The 17693-nt window shown below is 55.8% G+C and overlaps 2 protein-coding genes across 3 annotated transcripts in view; one reads left to right on the top strand and one right to left on the bottom strand.

Annotated features, from left to right (window-relative positions):
- Positions 1-1384: 1384 nt before the first annotated feature.
- Positions 1385-4610, top strand: LOC137161190 (protein S100-A11-like). The gene is made up of 3 exons (XM_067560301.1): positions 1385-1647; positions 3603-3758; positions 4290-4610. Exons 1-3 carry the CDS (start codon positions 1645-1647, stop codon positions 4461-4463), a joined length of 333 nt encoding a protein of 110 aa, XP_067416402.1. The 5' UTR covers positions 1385-1644; the 3' UTR covers positions 4464-4610.
- Positions 4611-6469: 1859 nt separating this feature from the next.
- The window catches only part of COPA (COPI coat complex subunit alpha), a 33318-nt gene continuing 22094 nt past the window's right edge, over positions 6470-17693 (bottom strand). For both annotated transcript variants that reach the window (XM_067560299.1, XM_067560300.1), the window contains 15 exons: positions 16322-16468; positions 15249-15438; positions 14911-15006; positions 13958-14046; positions 13593-13716; positions 12761-12850; positions 12539-12648; positions 11758-11835; positions 11446-11514; positions 10779-10915; positions 9814-10000; positions 9611-9721; positions 8549-8710; positions 7979-8173; positions 6470-7282 (listed from right to left, as the gene is read on the bottom strand). In XM_067560299.1, coding sequence (XP_067416400.1) covers positions 7223-7282; positions 7979-8173; positions 8549-8710; positions 9611-9721; positions 9814-10000; positions 10779-10915; positions 11446-11514; positions 11758-11835; positions 12539-12648; positions 12761-12850; positions 13593-13716; positions 13958-14046; positions 14911-15006; positions 15249-15438; positions 16322-16468 — 1845 coding nt within the window. In that variant the 3' untranslated portion in view covers positions 6470-7222. The remainder of the gene's footprint in view (positions 7283-7978; positions 8174-8548; positions 8711-9610; positions 9722-9813; positions 10001-10778; positions 10916-11445; positions 11515-11757; positions 11836-12538; positions 12649-12760; positions 12851-13592; positions 13717-13957; positions 14047-14910; positions 15007-15248; positions 15439-16321; positions 16469-17693) is intronic.

Genomic DNA, 17693 nt, shown 5'->3' with positions numbered 1-17693 from the left:
TGTGGAACTCTCTGCCAGGGGATGTTGTGAAGGCCAAAAGTATAACTGAGTTCAAAGAAAGAATGAGGCAAGTTCCTGGAGGACAGGCCCATCTGTGGCTATTAGCCAAGATGCTCAGGGATGCAACCCCATGTTCTGGGTGTCCCTAGCCTCTGACTGCCAGGGGATGAATCACTTGATATTTGCCCTGTTCTGTTCATTCCCTCTACAGCACCTGGCACTGGCCACTGTCGGAAGACAGGACACTGGGCTAGGAGGACCATTGGTCTGACCCAGTATGGCCGTTCTTATGCTGTTATGTTAAATGCTGCCCTCCACCTTGGCTAGAAATGGGGTCAGCATGGCCAGGCAGTGGATTAGAACTCAGGAGAGCTGGCCTGGCCAGTAACCCCAGTTCTTCCACTGGCCTGCTGAGAGACTTTGGGCCATGTCGCTTCCTGCTGTGTGCCTCAGTTTCCCCTCCCATCCTATGTCTCTTTAGGCTGGAAGCTCTGTGTGGCCAGGGCTGTCTGTGCAGGGCCCAGGACAGTGGGGGCCTGCTCTCAGCCGTGGCTTGTGGGTGCTACACTCGTAACAAATCCTGCACATCAGACCAAGTCTTGACGGCAGTTACAACCAGGCCACCCCGAACTCACTGGTGCTGCACTTACTCACGCCAGCCGGGCAGGGTGACTTCTGTCAGATAAGGATCTGTTACAGGGAACGGCGCCGTCTGCACAGGAGTAGTCTCTACCATTCCCCTTGTAGGAGCCCAGGTAGGCCTGATAAAATATTATATTGCACTTACTCCATCAGCCTCCAGAGACTCACGTGGGGCAGGTAAGTGTTGTAATGAACTGCTGCGTGCGCGACCAATGCCCTCTGCTGCTTAGAAGCCATACTGCTCATCTGTGTGGCAGAAGCCTTATACTGCCTAGAGCTGATGGGGATTTTCCTACAGGCTAACAGAGCTGGAGGGCCTGGATTCTAACCCTGCTGAAGTTCCCAGGCCCCTCCATGTGCCGCATGGAAACTAAGGCCCAGATCCACTGAAGTATTTAGGCTCCCAACTCCCATGGCAATCCATGAGAGTTATCCCCAGGTCCTCAAGGGTCCGAACTCCCATGGATTGCCATGGGAGTTGGGAGCCTACGCCCATTGGTGGATTGAAATTCATGGGAGTTAGGCTCCTGGGGACCTTTTGAGGATCTGGGCCTCAGTGGCTAGGGGACTGTCACAGCACGGCTGTGCCCCGCTGGGGAAACAGAGGCACAGACCCCAGCCGCTGCCTAGCAAAAGGGGGCCCCCGGCACCTCGGCAGCAGAGAAGTGGGGAAACGCAGACGAAAAGGAAAGAAAAGAAAAGGGGGAGGAGGGGAACCAGCAAGTGGGGCAGGAAAGAAGCGCTGGAAGGGAAGAGAGAAAGAAGGGGCCGGGCCACGGCCAGCTCTCGGCGCTCGCTGGGCTGCGGGCGGGGCGTTGGGGGCTCGGCTCTGCGCGACCTGACAAGTCCGGATCCGCTGCGGAGCCTTCGCCCAACCAGGCGAGAGGGGCCGGGCGAGAGGCGAGCCCCGCTGCCAAGGGCGTTGGCCGGGCCGGGCCGGGCGCAGAGGCAAAGCGCCCTGGAAAGTCTCCCGCACGCCGCGATCCTCGCTCCGCTCCAGCCATGGTGAGTGGGGAGGGGCCCGGCCCCCCCAGTGCCCGGGGAGAGGGGGTGTCTCGGCTCCGGCCCGGGCCAGGCATCCGTCCGGGGCGACCCCGGCCGCAGGGAGCCAGGCACCGACGTGGGGCTGGAGTTTCCAGCGCGCCGGGGAGTTGCGCCCAGGGCGCAGCGGTAGCGGGCTCCGAGCTGGGCGGGGGGCCCCGGGTTCTCTGGGCAGGCCTGGCTGCCCCGCTGCAAGGGGGAGGGCGAGTGAAGTTGATCAGCCCCCCGCACCCGTCTCCCCCGCCCCATTTCCTCTCTACCACCCCGCGCTCTCCGCTCGGTCTCGGGTGCTCCGGTCCCCACCGCACCCAGGGCCCAGCCCTTACCCGCGGGCCGGGGGGGGTTAAGGAAGCTGGGGGGGGGCTCCTTTCCGAGCTCTCACAACCAAAAAAAGGCTAAACTTCAGCCGTGGGGAGCGGTTCTCCAGGGGGTCCGAGACTCAGGGCTGGGGAGGGGCAGAAATCCGCCCCCCCCCCCGGCTCTCCCCTCCCCGGTTCCTCCCACATCGCTCAGTCATTGCTCAGACTTCTCGGTTACTGAGTCATTCCAGCCCAGCTGCCTCCATCGGCCCGGCCCGCACATCACCCCGGGGCCTGGCTCAGCCCGGCCCTGCCTCGACTTCCTCCTCCTCCTCCTCCGCTCGCCTGGGGAAAGGCACAAACCCGGCGCCAAAGAGGCTGGAGGCAAAACTTTCTCCTGCTCGCCAGCGTGGCTACTGCCAATACCCCCGGGCGAGGCCAGGCGCGGGCAGGCAAACGTGGCTCCTTTGCCCAGGTCCCGGCGAGGTGCTGGCCGCGCTGCCTCGCCTTCCCACGGACGCAGCCTGGGCGCCAGCCAGGACCCAGAGGGGATCGTAGGCGGCCCGGCCCGTTCAGGCCCTGGAGGCAGCAGGCCCCATATCCTCTTCCCCTGCCCCACAGAGCCCCAGTCCTGCTATCCCACCGCCTGATCCCCTGAAGCTGCCATCCCGCCCCCTACCCTGGGACGAGGTAGGAAGCAGCCCCCCCCCCTCGAGGGGAAAGGCCCCAGCCCGCTAAGCCAGCCAGTCCGGCACGTCACCCTTCCCTGTCCCGTCTCACAGGTATCCCCTGCCCTCCTTGTGGGAAGCAGGGAGCAGATCACGCCAGGATCCCACCCTGCTTCCATTACCCTCTTCCCTCAGAATTTCTCCTATGGCAAACGAGGGGGAGCTGGGGAGGATGCAGTTTTCTTGGCAGCAGAAGCCCATTAATGTTAAGGAGAGCAGTGAGAAAACCAGACACCACCTCTCCCAAGGAGTCTCTCTTGCACAACCTCAGCACAGACACACCCAGCTCCTGGCCTGCCAGGGAACATGGCAGTTCCCCTGGGGCAGCCCCACAGCGGGTTGGAAGAGGTTGGCTTGCTGGGCCTGACACAGCCCCCACTCGATTCACCTCCGTCCCTGCACCGGGCCGGTCGCTGTCTCTCCTCTGTGGTCTCTCTTGCCACATCCGAGTCCGAGGGGGCAGGAAGTGCATAGGCACCGCCGAGCAGAAAGGGATTGCACCAGACTCCCTGGGGCTATGTGTCTGTAGCCAGCAGAGTACAGCTAGCCTGAACAGCAGCACTTGGTTCTAACCGGCCGACCCAGCCCTCCCTCTGGGCATGGGAAATAGGAGCTAGAAGTCCAGGCTTGTCTAGTGGTTAGAGCAGGGGAGTGGCATAGTCCCTGCCCAGAGCTCGGGAAAGAAGCCAGGTTTCCTGAGTGCCAGGCTCCTGCTTTAACCATTAGACCGTGCTTCCAACGTAGCATGAGAACCTAGGGATCCTGGCTGGGGCCCTGGCCAGCCCCGGGACTCCTCCCCTCCCAGAGCTGGGAGGGGTTTGGGTGGGGCGGGGCGACCAGGAGTTTGCCGTTGGGGGTGGGGCTCATCAGTGACACGTTTTCGTCCCTGCAGTCGAAGGTTCCGGTGTCCCCGACGGAGACGGAGCGCTGCATCGAATCCCTGCTGGCCGTGTTCCAGCGCTACGCCGGGCGCGAAGGCGACAGCTGCACGCTCTCCAAGAAGGAGTTCCTCAGCTTCATGAACAGCGAGCTGGCTTCCTTCACACAGGTGAGCTGCGCCCCGGCCAGCCTCCCTCCTATGGGCCACCCAGCTACCACCACCACCTGGCAGCTGCTCTGCTGAGTAACTGGCCAGGACGCCAGGGGAGGGAGGGGGTGGAATAAAAGTGCTTCCGGGGGGGGGTCTTGCCTGGGAAGGTGGCTCGGAAAGCACCAGCCCTTTGGTGCCTTGCACAAGGGAACGGATTGCAGCTCCCTTTCCCCCCTTACGGCATGTCTCTCTCCCCCAGACAGAGCCCAGGGGGTGGAGGAAAGAGCCATGCCCTTTGGAACTCACTGGCCCCAGAAGCCAGAGAAGCTCAGGGTGCAAAAGGCATCCCTGTCTCAGCTCGGCCGCCCTTCCTGATCAGTGCAGGGAACCGGCTGTGCTGTCTGCTGGGGGTTGTGGAGTCCACCCCTTCTATTTTGTTGTGGGATCTCAATCCCCAATTCCATGAAGGGGGCCCCCAATAGGACAGGAGGAGGCTCCCCATGACTGCCTGCAGGGATATGGGTAAAAACCCTCTTTGATCTTCCGCAGAGCCAGAAGGACCCGGCCGTCCTGGACCGGATGATGAAGAAGCTCGACTTGAACTGTGACGGGCAGCTGGACTTCCAGGAGTTCCTGAACCTCGTCGGGGGCATCGCCGTGGCTTGCCACGTGGCACTGTGTGTGCAGGGCCCCCCCGGCCACCCACCTTCCAAGAAGCTGTGACCACCTTCTCCCGACCTCCGCCTACATCCCCACAAACATTCCAGCTGCACCCTGAGCGAGACCAACATTGAGCTGCAGGCCTGCCCCCAGAGCGGCCATGTGGGGCTCTCATTTCATTTGTATCAGTAAAAGAATGGTTTAAAAATTCCTAGTCTTGCTTTTTCCTGCCCCCCCCTCACCCCCCAAAAAAAAATTGTGGGGGAGGGGAGGTGTGATGAGGAACCAGCATTGTTCTTGTGGTTCGAACACCAAACTGGGAGCCAGCATTCCTGGGTCTTATCCCAGCTGCTGCCGCTGCTCTGGGGATGTGACATCACCCCTCTCTGCCTCAGTTTCCCCACCTGTAAAGCAGGGGGATGATGGTAATTATCCACTTTTTGTCAAGTGCTGTGAGCTCTATTGATGAACAAGCCCCATAAAAATCCAAAGGGAGGATTGTTTTAGGAATGTTATGATCCTGGCAGAAGAAATGGGGGTGGGGGGGGGCAATATGTAATTTTAAAGGGTGAGACTGATCAGTGCTCAATGCAGCAGCACCATGGCCAGCCAACTAACATTTAGGGTTGCAAAGGATTCCGGGACATAACTCGGGTTCTCATGAGTGATCCTTGGTACACACGTGAGATTGGATAAGTGAAGCGCCAGCTGGTGGTGCGTCAAAGCAGATCAACATCCCTGAGGGACACGGGCTATCTCCCGGCCTGGGCTGGGGGGACAGGGCTGTTGATATTTCAGGGACCTTAGAAGGGATGAAAAGTGAGGGTCTGAACAATATGAGACCTTCTCAGGAGGGGGAAATGCCTGTGATTACAGAAGGGGGGGGGGGAGAATTCTGAGATCACAACAGCATGGCAGGTCCCCCCATTCAGCTGCTGGCCAGCTGTAAAGTCACAAACTTGGGGCATCTTCCCCTAGAGCAATGAAGTGAGTGGTACTGGGGTGTCCTCAAGCACATGGAAATGTGCTCGGGCATCACTTGGGCTTGTCCTGGACTAGACCCTCCCCCCTTGGTAGAAATGCTCCAGGCCTGCCCTGACTTTCACATGTTGTTCAAATGGGCCCCAGGATCTGTCGCGAAAGCTCAGAAGCGGGAAACTTGATCCACTCCACAGGAATGTGGAGTTTCGCAACCGGGTTTTGGGAACAAGGCCATGTTGACGCCATATATTCTGAGGCCAGAAGGGCCCATTGTGATCACCTCATCTGATCTGTAGTACACAGGCCAGAGAACTTCCCCTAAAATAATTCCTAGGGCAGATCTTTAAAAAAAAAAAATCCAATCCTGATTTACAAGTTCTCTCTCGCCTTAAAGAGAGTTATTCCGAAATAGCTATTCCTGATTCGTTCTGGAACGAGAGTACCCACACATGGAGTTCATCAGGAGTAAGTAATCTGCTTTAAATTCACCCTCCCTTATTCTGGATTAATTTTCATGTGTAGACACACCCAAAATCTATATCAAAACAAAAAACAAAAGCGGGAAGGCACCATTCTGACCATCTGAGCTCCTGCACAACACAGGCCCCAGAACCTCACCCAGTGACTCCTGTGTCAAGCCCAGCACTTCTGTCTGACCTAGAACCTCTCAAAATTTCCTTGCCTCATTTCACACACACGAAATAAACCCTACTTGGCAATTAACAGATTGTTTCCCCTCTTCATCTTCAAGTTGCAAGGTTGCCACTGAGCCATGGTCCCTGCTCCCTCCCTCCAGGTCATTAATCCCTGTTCAGGACAAACTCCAGAAGAAATTAGGCCTGGGCTGGGGCCATTTCTTAGAGGAAAATCTTCCAAATTTTCCAGTGAATGAGGAGTTCAGCTCTCTCTAAAGCAAAACCGGAATGCTTTATGAAAGCGGCCGTCCCTTTAAAGCCCTCAGAAGCAGTACTCTGGAGCAAAGAAACGTGCAGGCCCCAGTTGCTTACAACATACACAATGTAAGCTGAAAGAACCAGCCCATTCCAGGCTGGATCAGAACAGACAAACTAGGAAAAGGGGGCGGGGGATTCCGGTTGGTTAATTCACTTTATTAATGTGAACAGGGAACAAAAGTCAGGAAAGCTGCTAAGGGACAAAAATCAACCAAAGTACTGGGATTCCGGGCCACTTTACCACCCCTTTCGGGAAAGGCAGACGAAGCCCATGAGCCTCCTTGGATCAGGACTCGACGGCCTGTAGGACGAACGCTCACCTCCGGTGGCCCCGATTCCACACAGGGCCATACTCAGACTGGAACCAGGCTGCTTTTCCAGCTGTCCAAGCCGAGGTGGGTTTCTCAGAGCCCTGAGTCTAGGTCTCAGTCCACGAGGAATGGAATCTGTGACGGGAGGAGGTGGGGGATTGTGCTCCTGGCACTGTCTCTAATTCTCAAGCGGTTTCCATACGGTCTCTGGGTCACAACAAAGGCTCTTGTGCAGAAGGAATGTTCTCTTCTGATGTGGGCAATGCTGCCTCTAGTTAATGGGGTTGGGGGGTGGGGGGAACTGTACCTTCTGATGCAGGATCCCAGGTTATTGTCACGCTCAGGGGAGGGGGCTTGCTGGCTGTGGCCTGAGGGGGAAGGGCAGATATCACACACAGCAGCACATTCACAGCAATGGTGCAAAGGATCCAAGGGCAGCGGTTCGAGTAGTAGCTGGAATGAAGAAAGGGACAAGCGGGAACAAGACGGAGACTTTCAGGGTTGTGCTGCCTGATGCAGGACTCAGCAAAGCCAGAGGAAGCGGGAAGCTCCCACCTCCCCGGCATGGGACAGGGCCTTAGCGGAACTGCAGGGGGCTGATTCGCAGCCCAATGACGTCTTTGCCGATCTCTGTCACCTAGGGAATAAAAGGGAGATGGTGAATGGTCAACAGCAACTCAGCGAACCAAGGACAAGCCTGGGGTTCCCGGCAAAGAGAGCTCATTCCAGTGCACGCTGCAGGGACTGACTGTGCTGTGATGGACAGAGACAGCTTGATAACCTCACCTCAACCACATCCAGCTTCGTGACACCCAGCCTCCTCCTACAGACCAAAATCCTACTCCAAAGGACATCAGTGGGACTGCAGCACCAGCTACTCACTGCCCCACTCAAACGAGAAGAGGGGCAGGCAGCTTGGGGTACCAGTGGCAGTGGGGTGAGATGTTTGGGACAGGACACCAGGGCAAAACAGCAGCTCCCAAAGTGCCAGGCGATCATTACAACCTTTGCAGAGCAAATGGGAGCTGGGAGATAAAGGCCTCACCAGAGTCCCACTCAGCTCAGATCCACCTGCCCTGGGAAGGACGAAGGGCTGAGCTGAACCTGCTAGGATTGGAACCTGGGGCTCCAGGGACCATCGATGTTTCAGTCTCAAGGCCTGGGCCAGTCACATGTTCCCTCCTCCGCTTCTGAGCCATTCCCCTGCCGAGACTCAACATGAATCAAGGGAAACATTTACCGAGCGCCATCGGCAGGGAGCAGTGACAATTTGTCAGAAAGAGCCAAGGACCGGAGGTGGGGGAGGAGGAGCTGCCACGAGCGGCGTCCTTACCGTGGTGACTCGGCAGATCTGTCCCCGGAACTCGGGGAAGTAGCAGGCACCGCTGAGCGGGCACTTCTCCACCGGCTTGCCGCGGTAGATAGGCCGGTAGGAGGCAGCGCAGATGTCGAAGGGGTTGTGCATGTCGTAGTTGAGCTGGTAGGCGTCGGTGGGGTTCTTCTCGCAGGCGGACAGGATCTTGCGTGTCTGGGGAGGGAAGGGGGAAGCATCAATAGCGAGTGGAGAGCAGCTGCGGAGCGCAGGGAGCAGGAACGACGGAGTGGACGGTAGGTGGAACGGCTCCAGCCTGGCCACATCTCTGCTATACATAGCAGGGAACCTCATGCAGCCTTCAAGGCAGGCGAACATCCTTCCCTCCCAGCACAGCCTCCCTGCCTGAGACATACATCCCCACCATCCCAGCTGAGACACCTCCCCGCTTCCCGCTCCATTCCCGCCCCCACTTGGCTTTGCCCTGCTCAACCTGCTCCCAATGTGGAGTGAAGGGGCCTCAGTACCCCAGGCTGCTTGTGTTCCAGGACCCACAGACAGAGCTATTAGTCGTCGTCCCCACACACTTACCTGCTGTGACACTTCGGGCTTGGGGCCCAGCTCCAGGAGCCGGCGAGCAAAGGTGGCAGCTGTCTTGAAGTTCTTGAGCTTGAAGAAGAGATTGAGGGCGGTGCGCAGCACCAGGATCATGTGGACGGGCTGCAGGTTGGAGTGGGTGAAGTAGGCTGCCATCTGCGTTGGGGGAAGCCGGAGAGAGAGAAAACCATCACTAGGGGCAGCGTTTGCCAGTTACCTCTTGGAGCAAAGATGAAGAGTGACATCTTGAGAGGAGATTCCCGTCCCAGCACAACAGGGGACAAGCCCAGCAGAGTGGAGCAGGAGGGGAATAATGCCCCACACAGGAAACCAGCAACAGGTTCCCCCTTTCAGACACAGGGTTAATAAACATCATCATCATCATCCCTAGCCCTTCCACAGCCCTTTTCATCAGCACATCTCAAATTGCTTCACAGTGGAGATCAGCGTCATTATCCCATTGTACAGATGGGGAAACCGAGGCCCAGGGAGAGGGCAGTGACGTGCTCAGGGTCACCCAGCAGGTCAGCTGCAGAGCTGGGAACAGAACCCAGTCTCCTGAGACCCGTAATCATACTCTTGCCATTAGGCCACATGACCTCCCTACTGAGTCGATCATTGCACACCTAAATGAGCACAGTGACCGTGAGTGGGGTGAACAGACCTTGCAGGACGTGGCCCTGGGCAAGCAGAACACGCCAGGCGAGCGATGCTCAGCTGGCAAAGGACTAAGGCTGGTTCCATTCAAGCAAATGACAAAACGCCCGTTGATTTCAATGGGCAAAGGACTGGGCCTTCCGTAGACAGGTCAGCCTCAGGCTGACAAACAGTGTTGCTAACGGTATAGGAGGCAGTCAGTATAAGGCCTGCTTCACAGATGGGGAAACTGAGGCCCAGTGACTCTCCCAAGGCGACACAGAGAATTCACAAGAGGGACTGGGCATTGAATTCAGGATTCCCAGTCTCCTATAACCACTGCCCCATTCTCTTCCAGAGCCAGGAACAGAACCCAGGAGTCCTGGCCACAATAACTGGAGTGCAGTGGAGCTTCCTTACCTCACAGGTGCGTTTCTGCTGCTCCAGGGTCTCTTTGGGGAGCTTCTTCCTCTCGATCTCCATCGACAGCCCCACGATGTACTCTCGGCAGATGGCGATCAGCTGCTGGGCCTGTGGCGAGGAGGAGAGAGAGTCAGGCACCATTCACCTGCTGTTCCCCGAGAGGGAGGGGAATGGGAGCCAGGGAGAGACGTGCCCATCACCTCGGCGATCTCCTGCTTGTTATCCACCACCAGCAGCGGCACACTTAGCAGGATGGAGCGGAATTTCTCCACCGCGTCCTCGAACTTGCCGGCCGTGGTGAGCTGGTAGCAGACTTGCAGGCGCTGGATCAGGTCGTTGAGCTTCAGGCCAACGGCCGGGAGGGCGTTCTTCAACCCGGCGTCCTTCCTGGAGGTGCGGGAAGGGGCAGGAGGCTTCATTCAGAACATGGGAACTAACCAAGAGGCCAGCCAGACCACGGAGGACAATGTTACCCTGATGGCCCATCTGCACTATAGTGCAACCAGTCAGTGCCATGCTGACCTGGCTAAACCAGGTCCACACTGCCACTCCTCTGCCATCACAGCTGTGTGGTAACCACCCTGGGGTCTCTAAGCCTCTCATGCAGCTGGACTGGCTGTACTGGTGCATGCTGGGAAAATCTGGGTCACTATCCATAGTGCCTCAGCTCCCCCTGCAGAGGGCAGTGGATGTGCTTCCAGATGCCCGAAGTTCCGGGCTAGCTCAGCCAGAAGAACCCGCAGCAGGTGGCAGGGGACCGCTAACCCCAGCTGCATCACCCTGTGTAAGGTCTAACCAGGGGAGCCGGGTAACCAAGTCCTTCTGCTTTAACCAGCATCAGCAAAGTGCCCTGGGATGGAATTCTCCCTGGAGCTCGTGCTATCAACAGAGGCGTTGGTCCCAGATCCACATCTCCGCTGATTAACACTGAGCCATTTAAAACCCAGTTTGCTTTTGGCCGCTGGTCCTGGTTTACGTTAGGGGAAAGGGACGGCAATACAAGGCAGGGGTTAGAAAATGACTTGCACATAAGGAGCGCTAACCAGAAGGTAACAAACCACCACCCCTCCAGAAAGCAGCACAAAGGGAAGCGTCAGGTAAGACCGGCGCAGGGGAAACGGCAAAGAGGCCTGAAGAGAGAGGCCGGACTCCCCACGCTGCTCACCAGTTGCGATGTGGGTATCCGTACACAGCGGGGAGGCAAGGCAGGGCTTGGTACGTGGTGCGGCCCCGGGCATAGGTCTGCAAGAACAGCTGCTTGTAGGGGCCAAAGTCAGTCACTCCCACCTGGTCGTGGAGGAGCTGGAGAGAAAAGAGAAGCTCAACACTTATGGGCTGGTGACTGCAGAAGAGCTGCCCAGCGCCCTCCACAGCCTAGATGTGGGATCTCATCCTCACACACATCTGCCCCCCCCCCCCCACCTATAAAACCTCTGCTTTACACCTGGGGAAACTGAAGCCCTGGGAGAAGTGACTTATCCAAGCAGGCACAGTGAGTCTGCAGCACAGACTGAAAGAGAACCCAGGAGTCCTGAGCTTTAGCCAAGAAACTTTCCTCTTCATTCGTGAGGTTAATCCAGCATTACCAGGCAGTCACAGGAGGGCAATGGGGATGAACTCCCAGCACACTGGAGAGGGATTAACACATCGCCCCGAGAAGGGACCTCTAAATCTGTCCTTCAAACTGAACAGCATGGGGCACGAAACTACTGCATGATCAATACATCAGGTCTTGAACGCCCCGTATCGGCTGGCACCCCTCTGCCCCTTGCTGGAAGGGGTCAGAGGCAAAGGAACAAACAGGATCACCAGGAACCTCCGGTATAACTTACCCTCATGGCTGTCTCAAAGGAGCCAGCCAGAATGTGATCAACAGGCAGCTGGGAATTGTTACACCAGACCTACGGGAGAGGAGGAAATGCATTACAAGAGGGGCAGTGTGTGTGCGTCCCACCTGCCCAACACTCCTCAACAGACTCACATCCCATTCGACAACAACAGCAGTGCTCCAGCCACCTCTCCCAACAAGGCACCGCCAGATTGTTAACCAGCGCATGAAGGTGAGCAGGAAGGGCTGGGCCAGGAAAGGCTGGTGCCAGAGAGAGAATGTTTCAGAGCAAGACGTGGCGGGTTTGTCCTGTTACCTGAGCTGGGCTGGTGCCCTTGGTGGGTGGCACAAAGAATCCATCCTCGGCTCCTCCTGCCGGGCCAGCAGGGACATCCTAGGGGAACAAACAGGGCACTGATTAGCCTTGGAGTGACCGAGTCACACGAAGCCACAGCTAGCCAATGCCACATTGGGGACTGACAGCTCTGCAGACTGACAGCATGGGGAAAGCTCACCCCAGTGTGCTTCAACCCTAATCTCAAGAATTGCTTCTAAAAGGAGAGGGGAGTTTAGCTTCCGTGGCCCCTTCAATCTTTGCTCTCTGCTGAAGCTGCCAAGAAGGGGCCAGCTGGGTCGTGGGCTGGTCTGACACCCCTCCATGCATTTCCTAGGCCAAAGAGCTGTCATGACTCAATCACCAGAGCCCAGCGCCTCCACAGCCACAGCGCCCGCGCCCTAGCTGAAAAACCGTGCCATCAAATCTTGGCTTTCACCTAAAATGGAATTTCTAGCCCTGGCAGTGGGGAGGAAAAACATCAGCATGAACCAAGTGTGAAGCCACCTGGTGATGCTGCCACTAGCCTGGAACAGTAACTCAGGGGTGTGAACTGCCCCAGACCTCACAGTGGGGCGTTGATGACAATTTAAATGTTGGCATTAACCCTTTCACTGCTGCTGATGTCGGCAGAAACATCCCACCTGGGTCATGTTAATGTGGCCTCCTGTTCTCCTTGCTTCCCCAGAGCCCAGCCCTCTCTCTCAAGGGTTGAGTCTCCTGATTCCTCCCAAGAACACCTCCCGATCCCACAGCTCCTTACCAGTTCAGGTGGAAGGTCCAAATCCTCTTCAACTTCCCATCCGCCTCCTTCCTCCTGTCCTTTGCCGAGGGCTTCGTCTCCAAAGCCTTCCCCAGCATCCACAAAGCCATCTGCACGTTGCAACAGAACCACAGTCAGAACTTTGCTGGAGAGGGAACACACACGAACACACACACACACACGAACACTCCCCTACATTGAGGGCTGCTCATGTATTCTCACCTTCGTCCAGCTGCAGCTCAGCATCCTCTCCCCAGCCTTCGGTCCCAACAGTGTCGATATCAATATCAGCAGCTAACGCCCCTCCTTTGCCTAGGGAAAGGGACAGGATCACTCATTCACTCCCTTAGCTGGCCAAGACTACATATTTTGCAACAGTGCTGTAAGCCTGTGACCAGAGAGGCAGCTAAAAGCAATGCTGTAAACAGCCCGATGCTGGCAGAAGTTCGCCAGGTCTCAGAGTGGCTGATAAGACTGTGTTCTGGACCTGCATATTTCCAGCAGGGAGGTTGCAAGTGTAAGTCAGTAGTAGAGACAGAAGCCTCGTTTTCTATCTTTGCTGTTCTTTTCTTTCCCCTTGTGCGTGTGTTTTTGTCTTGTCTTTTTGGAAGCGGGATCGGACTTTAACAGCAGCAACGACGACCACCCCACCACATCTCAACTAACTTCTCTTTTCCCCAAAAGGATGATTATTACCATCTTTCATACCATATCAGAGACTGTCAAACAAGGTGGGGTTTTGGTCTAAAACCTCTCTTCCGCTAAAGGGAAAAGGAAGAAGGGATGTTAAAACGAAAGTCTCCCTTAATCCTTTACATTTCCAGTGCTTTAAACTGGTTTCCTTCTTTTCTGTATATCTTTAATAAAAAGCTAAAAGGATTTTCAATAACGGGCCTGCCATGGTACTAAGCAGGCTGAGGTCTGTATAGCAAACCCCAGACCTTGCTTAACCCTGTTTAACGTTGGACAGTGACTGGGTCTGGTTAACACCTTTGACTTTTTGGGCCATTTATTCCATCTATATTAATACAACAGTCCCAGTAGGCAACGCTACCTTTGCTAGCAATTGCTCCTTCAAAGAATCCCTTGGAGACAGTGAGCAATGGCCAGTTAGTGTCCAGAGGCATGATAGCAGGCGGAGGCTGGAGCAGCTTCGCATTGGGGTCAATGTCTGGAATCTGAAAAGAGAGAAGATCCATAACTACAGGCCATGGAAAGTAAACCATTGGCTTAGCCTCCCCTCCCCGTAACGCAGGGTGCTGGTCTCAGCCCTGCCTGGAGAGGGAACAGTTCCTTCAGGGAACTTAGTGTCAACTAAGGCTTCAATCTCATCAGCATCAGTGCTAACTCCCACTATTATCCTCTCCTCTTCCTGATGGAGCTTGTGACCGGGCAGGAAGCAATAGCTGATCCACTAACCGTTTCCTTTTCCGGATCAAACGTCTCCTTCAGACTCTCAGCTTCTTCATCCAAGCCATGGGTTGCAGCTGTGAGATAGGCCAGGGACTCTGAAAGGCATGTAACAAAAATGGTAGGTGGATATATAATTTGTAGAGCCCTGCATAAATCATTTTTTCCCCAGAAATGTCATGACAGTGTAAACGGTAAAGTGTTGAATTTCACAGAATTCGCACAGAATGAATTTTATAAGTAAATTTAGTCAATTTCAAGGGGAAAATATTTCAAAGATCAGAGTTTGGGGGGCATATTCAGAGTTTCTGTGCCCTCTGTGAAATCGTGATTCACACAAGACCCTCATAATGTGCCAGACATGCCACAGACCACTCATATGCACTGTTTGGGCTTCCTATATCAGGTCTCTAGGCCTCGCTGAGACAAAAGTAAGATTAGCAGCATATGCAGGGGCACATCACCTCCCATAGGTAGCACTGGAGAGGGGTGGGGTCAAAGAAGAACAATGGACTGTTTTCTAGTGGTCAAAGCAGGTGACTGGGAGTCCCAGGACTCTTCCCAGCTCTGTCACTAATTCACTGAGAGATCTTAGGTAATACACGTCCTCTTTCTGTGCCTGAGTTTCTCTGTCTGCAAAGTGGGAGTGATAATACTGAGCGGCCTCCAGGGGGCATCGCGAGCGTTAACATTTGGAAAATGCTTTGAGAAACTTGGTTGCAAGGCAGACGGGAAAAGCAATGTGATCGCATACTCCCAAACAGGGGAGGAGCACCGATTACTCATACAGTGAGGTCACACCCAGCCAAGATGCAGCAGTTCCTGGTCCCCCTTTAGCTGTGGTTCTGTACAGTTAAAGGGGAGGCAAAGCAAAGATGCAGGAACTGACATTTAGTGTCTCTTTCCTGCTGTCCCCCAACCCAGAGGACAGCAGACTAAGTAGCTGGCGCTGTGATACTCACTCTGCCCGCAGTTCTTCAGGATCCTCACCCTCTCCGCTATGTCTCCGAGGTACAGGGCATTCTGATAGTGGCCACTCATGTCTTTACGGATCTCAGCTAAACCAGGGGACAAGAGAGAAACAGTCACCACCCCGCTGCAGTCCTTAGCCTCCTCTATGAGCTGTCCCTTCTCCCTCTCTCAGGGTGTTGTTATTCTTTATCTGTATTGCAATAATATCTAGGATGCCCAGTCATGGACCAAGATCCCACTGGGCTAGGTGCTGTACAAACACAACAGAAAGACTGCCACTGCCTCAAAGATTTGACATCCCATCCCATCCCACCCATGCAGGACTCACCTATCTTCATCATCTTGCGGAGCTTCTCCAGGTTGCCCGTGATGAGGTAGAGGAAGGAGAGCCTGTCAAAGTTCTTAGTGCGCTGGTAGCACATCTCCACGATCTGATGGTTCCCCTGCAGCAAGGCCACCTCCCCCAGCTTCTCCCAGCAATTCTTGTCATCCAGAGCCTTGGCTGCCTCCAGAGCGATCTGACAGAACGTGGTAGACATGGGCACGGATGTGAGAGCAGAGATGGAAGAATGGTCCAAAGGTTGCTGGCCTGCGACTCTAGAGACCAGGGTTGAGCTCCCTGCTCCACCTAAGATGTTCCATGTGACCTTGGGCAAGTCTTTCTGTGTCTCAGTCTCCCAATGGGGCTAACAGCACTGCCCTGCCTCACAAGGGTGTTATGAGGATACGTTAAAGAGAGACTCGGTGAGACTCTCAGATACCTAGGACAGATGCTCCCTACAGCTCTGATCCAGCTGCATTATAAGGAAGGAAAGCAGCGACATCTCTGTGCTGGCCCACTCACCACACATAGACTTTACCATCACTCTCGATTACAGTTCCAAACAAGTTGCAATCTGATCTTGGTTCCTCTTCAGGATCTCTGTATGTTCTGTGCCTCCAAGTCACAACCTGCTCTAGCTAAGTCCACTGCAGATCCACAGGGCCACCAAATCTTGTGCCCAGTGGAGGGGGTCTACAGTCAGTTTACATTAAACAGATTCTAACACTCCTCTATAGTACAGAGCTGCAGCCTGGGGAAAGCACAAGTCCCATCACTCACTGCCCCAAGCAGCTGTCTGTTCAGATTCAGATGGTCGCCCGCAGGGAGCTATAGACCCTGGGGGCTGCATCTCAGTCTTAATGATGAGAGCTAGCAGAGGCCTCACTGTAGAATTTCACAGGCTCAACCTGGGTCCCAGGACCTTTACTGCACCACCACAAGTTCTCCAGAATGCAGGTGAGCCTTCCCCCCCACACACGACCACAACATACAACCTGCCATCTGCACAGACAGCATTTCCGAGAGAGGAAGCGGTGCAGGTACCCCCTTCCCTGCCCTAGCGCAGACTGGTGTCTCACCTCGATATTGCTGCACTCCAGTGCCAGGCTGAATCGGGTCTTCTCGTCCTTTACAAAATGCAGGGCCACCTCAGGGTAGCCCTTCTTCTGCAGGTAGGCGATGATAGACTGGCCCACCAGCTTGGCGTTCCTCACCATGTGCAATACCTAGAAGGGAGGAAGCCAGGCAGAGGAATTGAGAATGCCACATGGCAGGCATTATCCCACGGCAGTGTTTCTCAACCTGTTAAGTTGCAAGTGCCCCCTAACTTCTGAAAATTGTAATAAGTACCCAATGCTCAATTTTCCGCTCTGAGAAATACAATCTTTTCCCCCTTCACCGCTGGACGACTGTATTTCTCGTAAAGCAGGAGAGTTCTGAGTTCTGCAGTGCTGTGTGGCTGTGGCAGATCACAAAACCCCTGCTGTTTCTCCCCTCCTTCCTCCTCCCCTTCCTCCATAGAGGAGCAAAGGTCACCAGCCAGTCGCTATGGCCTGATGGCGGGTCACGTGGTGTTCTCCTCACACAGGTGGGAACTTGCGAGGTCTGAGCAGGCACTAGCAGCCCAGAGTGGATAGCAGCGCTCCCCATGGCCGTCCCTAGGGGGTGCGGGCCTGGGGCAAATCACACTGTGTGGGTCCCTCTTAACACTTTTATACTGGTCAAATCTGGGGCTGTCATAGTTGTCAATTTCACTGCTCAACTACAGCAGTGAAACTGACAAGTAAGCCTGCTGGTAGAGCCTGGCTCCAGGACTGGGCAAGCCGCTGGACTCTCCTCCTGCTTTCTGGGCACTGGGCTTTGAGCCGGGGAGGGAAGCTGCCACCTGGGCAAGTTGCAGGTGGCTGCCGCCTGGATGCCAGCCCGGGAGGTGGGCAACTGCCACCCAATCCGAGCTGGGGCGGAGGAGGCTTACGCGCAGGCTGGGACCCGGGGATGTGGGCAGGCGGCAGGCGACTGCTGCCCATCTTCGAGCCAGGGTGTGGGAGGCTGTCTCTCGGCTCAGAGCCAGGGCGCGGGTGGCAGCAGTAGGCTGCTGCTGAACTCCCACCTGGGAGCTGGGACCGGGTGGGACGTGGGCGGCTGCTGCCCAGCTTCCCAAAAAGCCAGCGGCTGCTGCTCAACTTCCCAGGACTGGGGCAGCTGCTGTTTACCTCCCAGCTAGGAGGTGGGACCAGGCAAGAAGCCAATGGCTGCCATCGCCAACCTACCCCAGAAGCCGGCAGCTGCCACCTGCCTCCCAGCTGGGAGCTGGGACTGGGCAGCTGCCACCTGGCTTTCCCAGAAGTCGGCAGCTGCTGCTTGCCTCCTTTCGCTGGGTTTTTCGCTGCGTACCCCCTGCCTGTGTCTTGCGTAACCCCTGGGGGTATGTGTACCACAGGTTAAGAAACT

The sequence above is a fragment of the Emydura macquarii genome, unplaced genomic scaffold (assembly GCF_026122565.2).
Source record: "Emydura macquarii macquarii isolate MOO-44397 ecotype Brisbane River unplaced genomic scaffold, CSIRO-AGI_Emac_v2 contig_2273, whole genome shotgun sequence".
Lineage (NCBI taxonomy): Eukaryota > Metazoa > Chordata > Testudines > Chelidae > Emydura > Emydura macquarii.
This window is presented reverse-complemented; position numbering and strand designations above follow the sequence as displayed.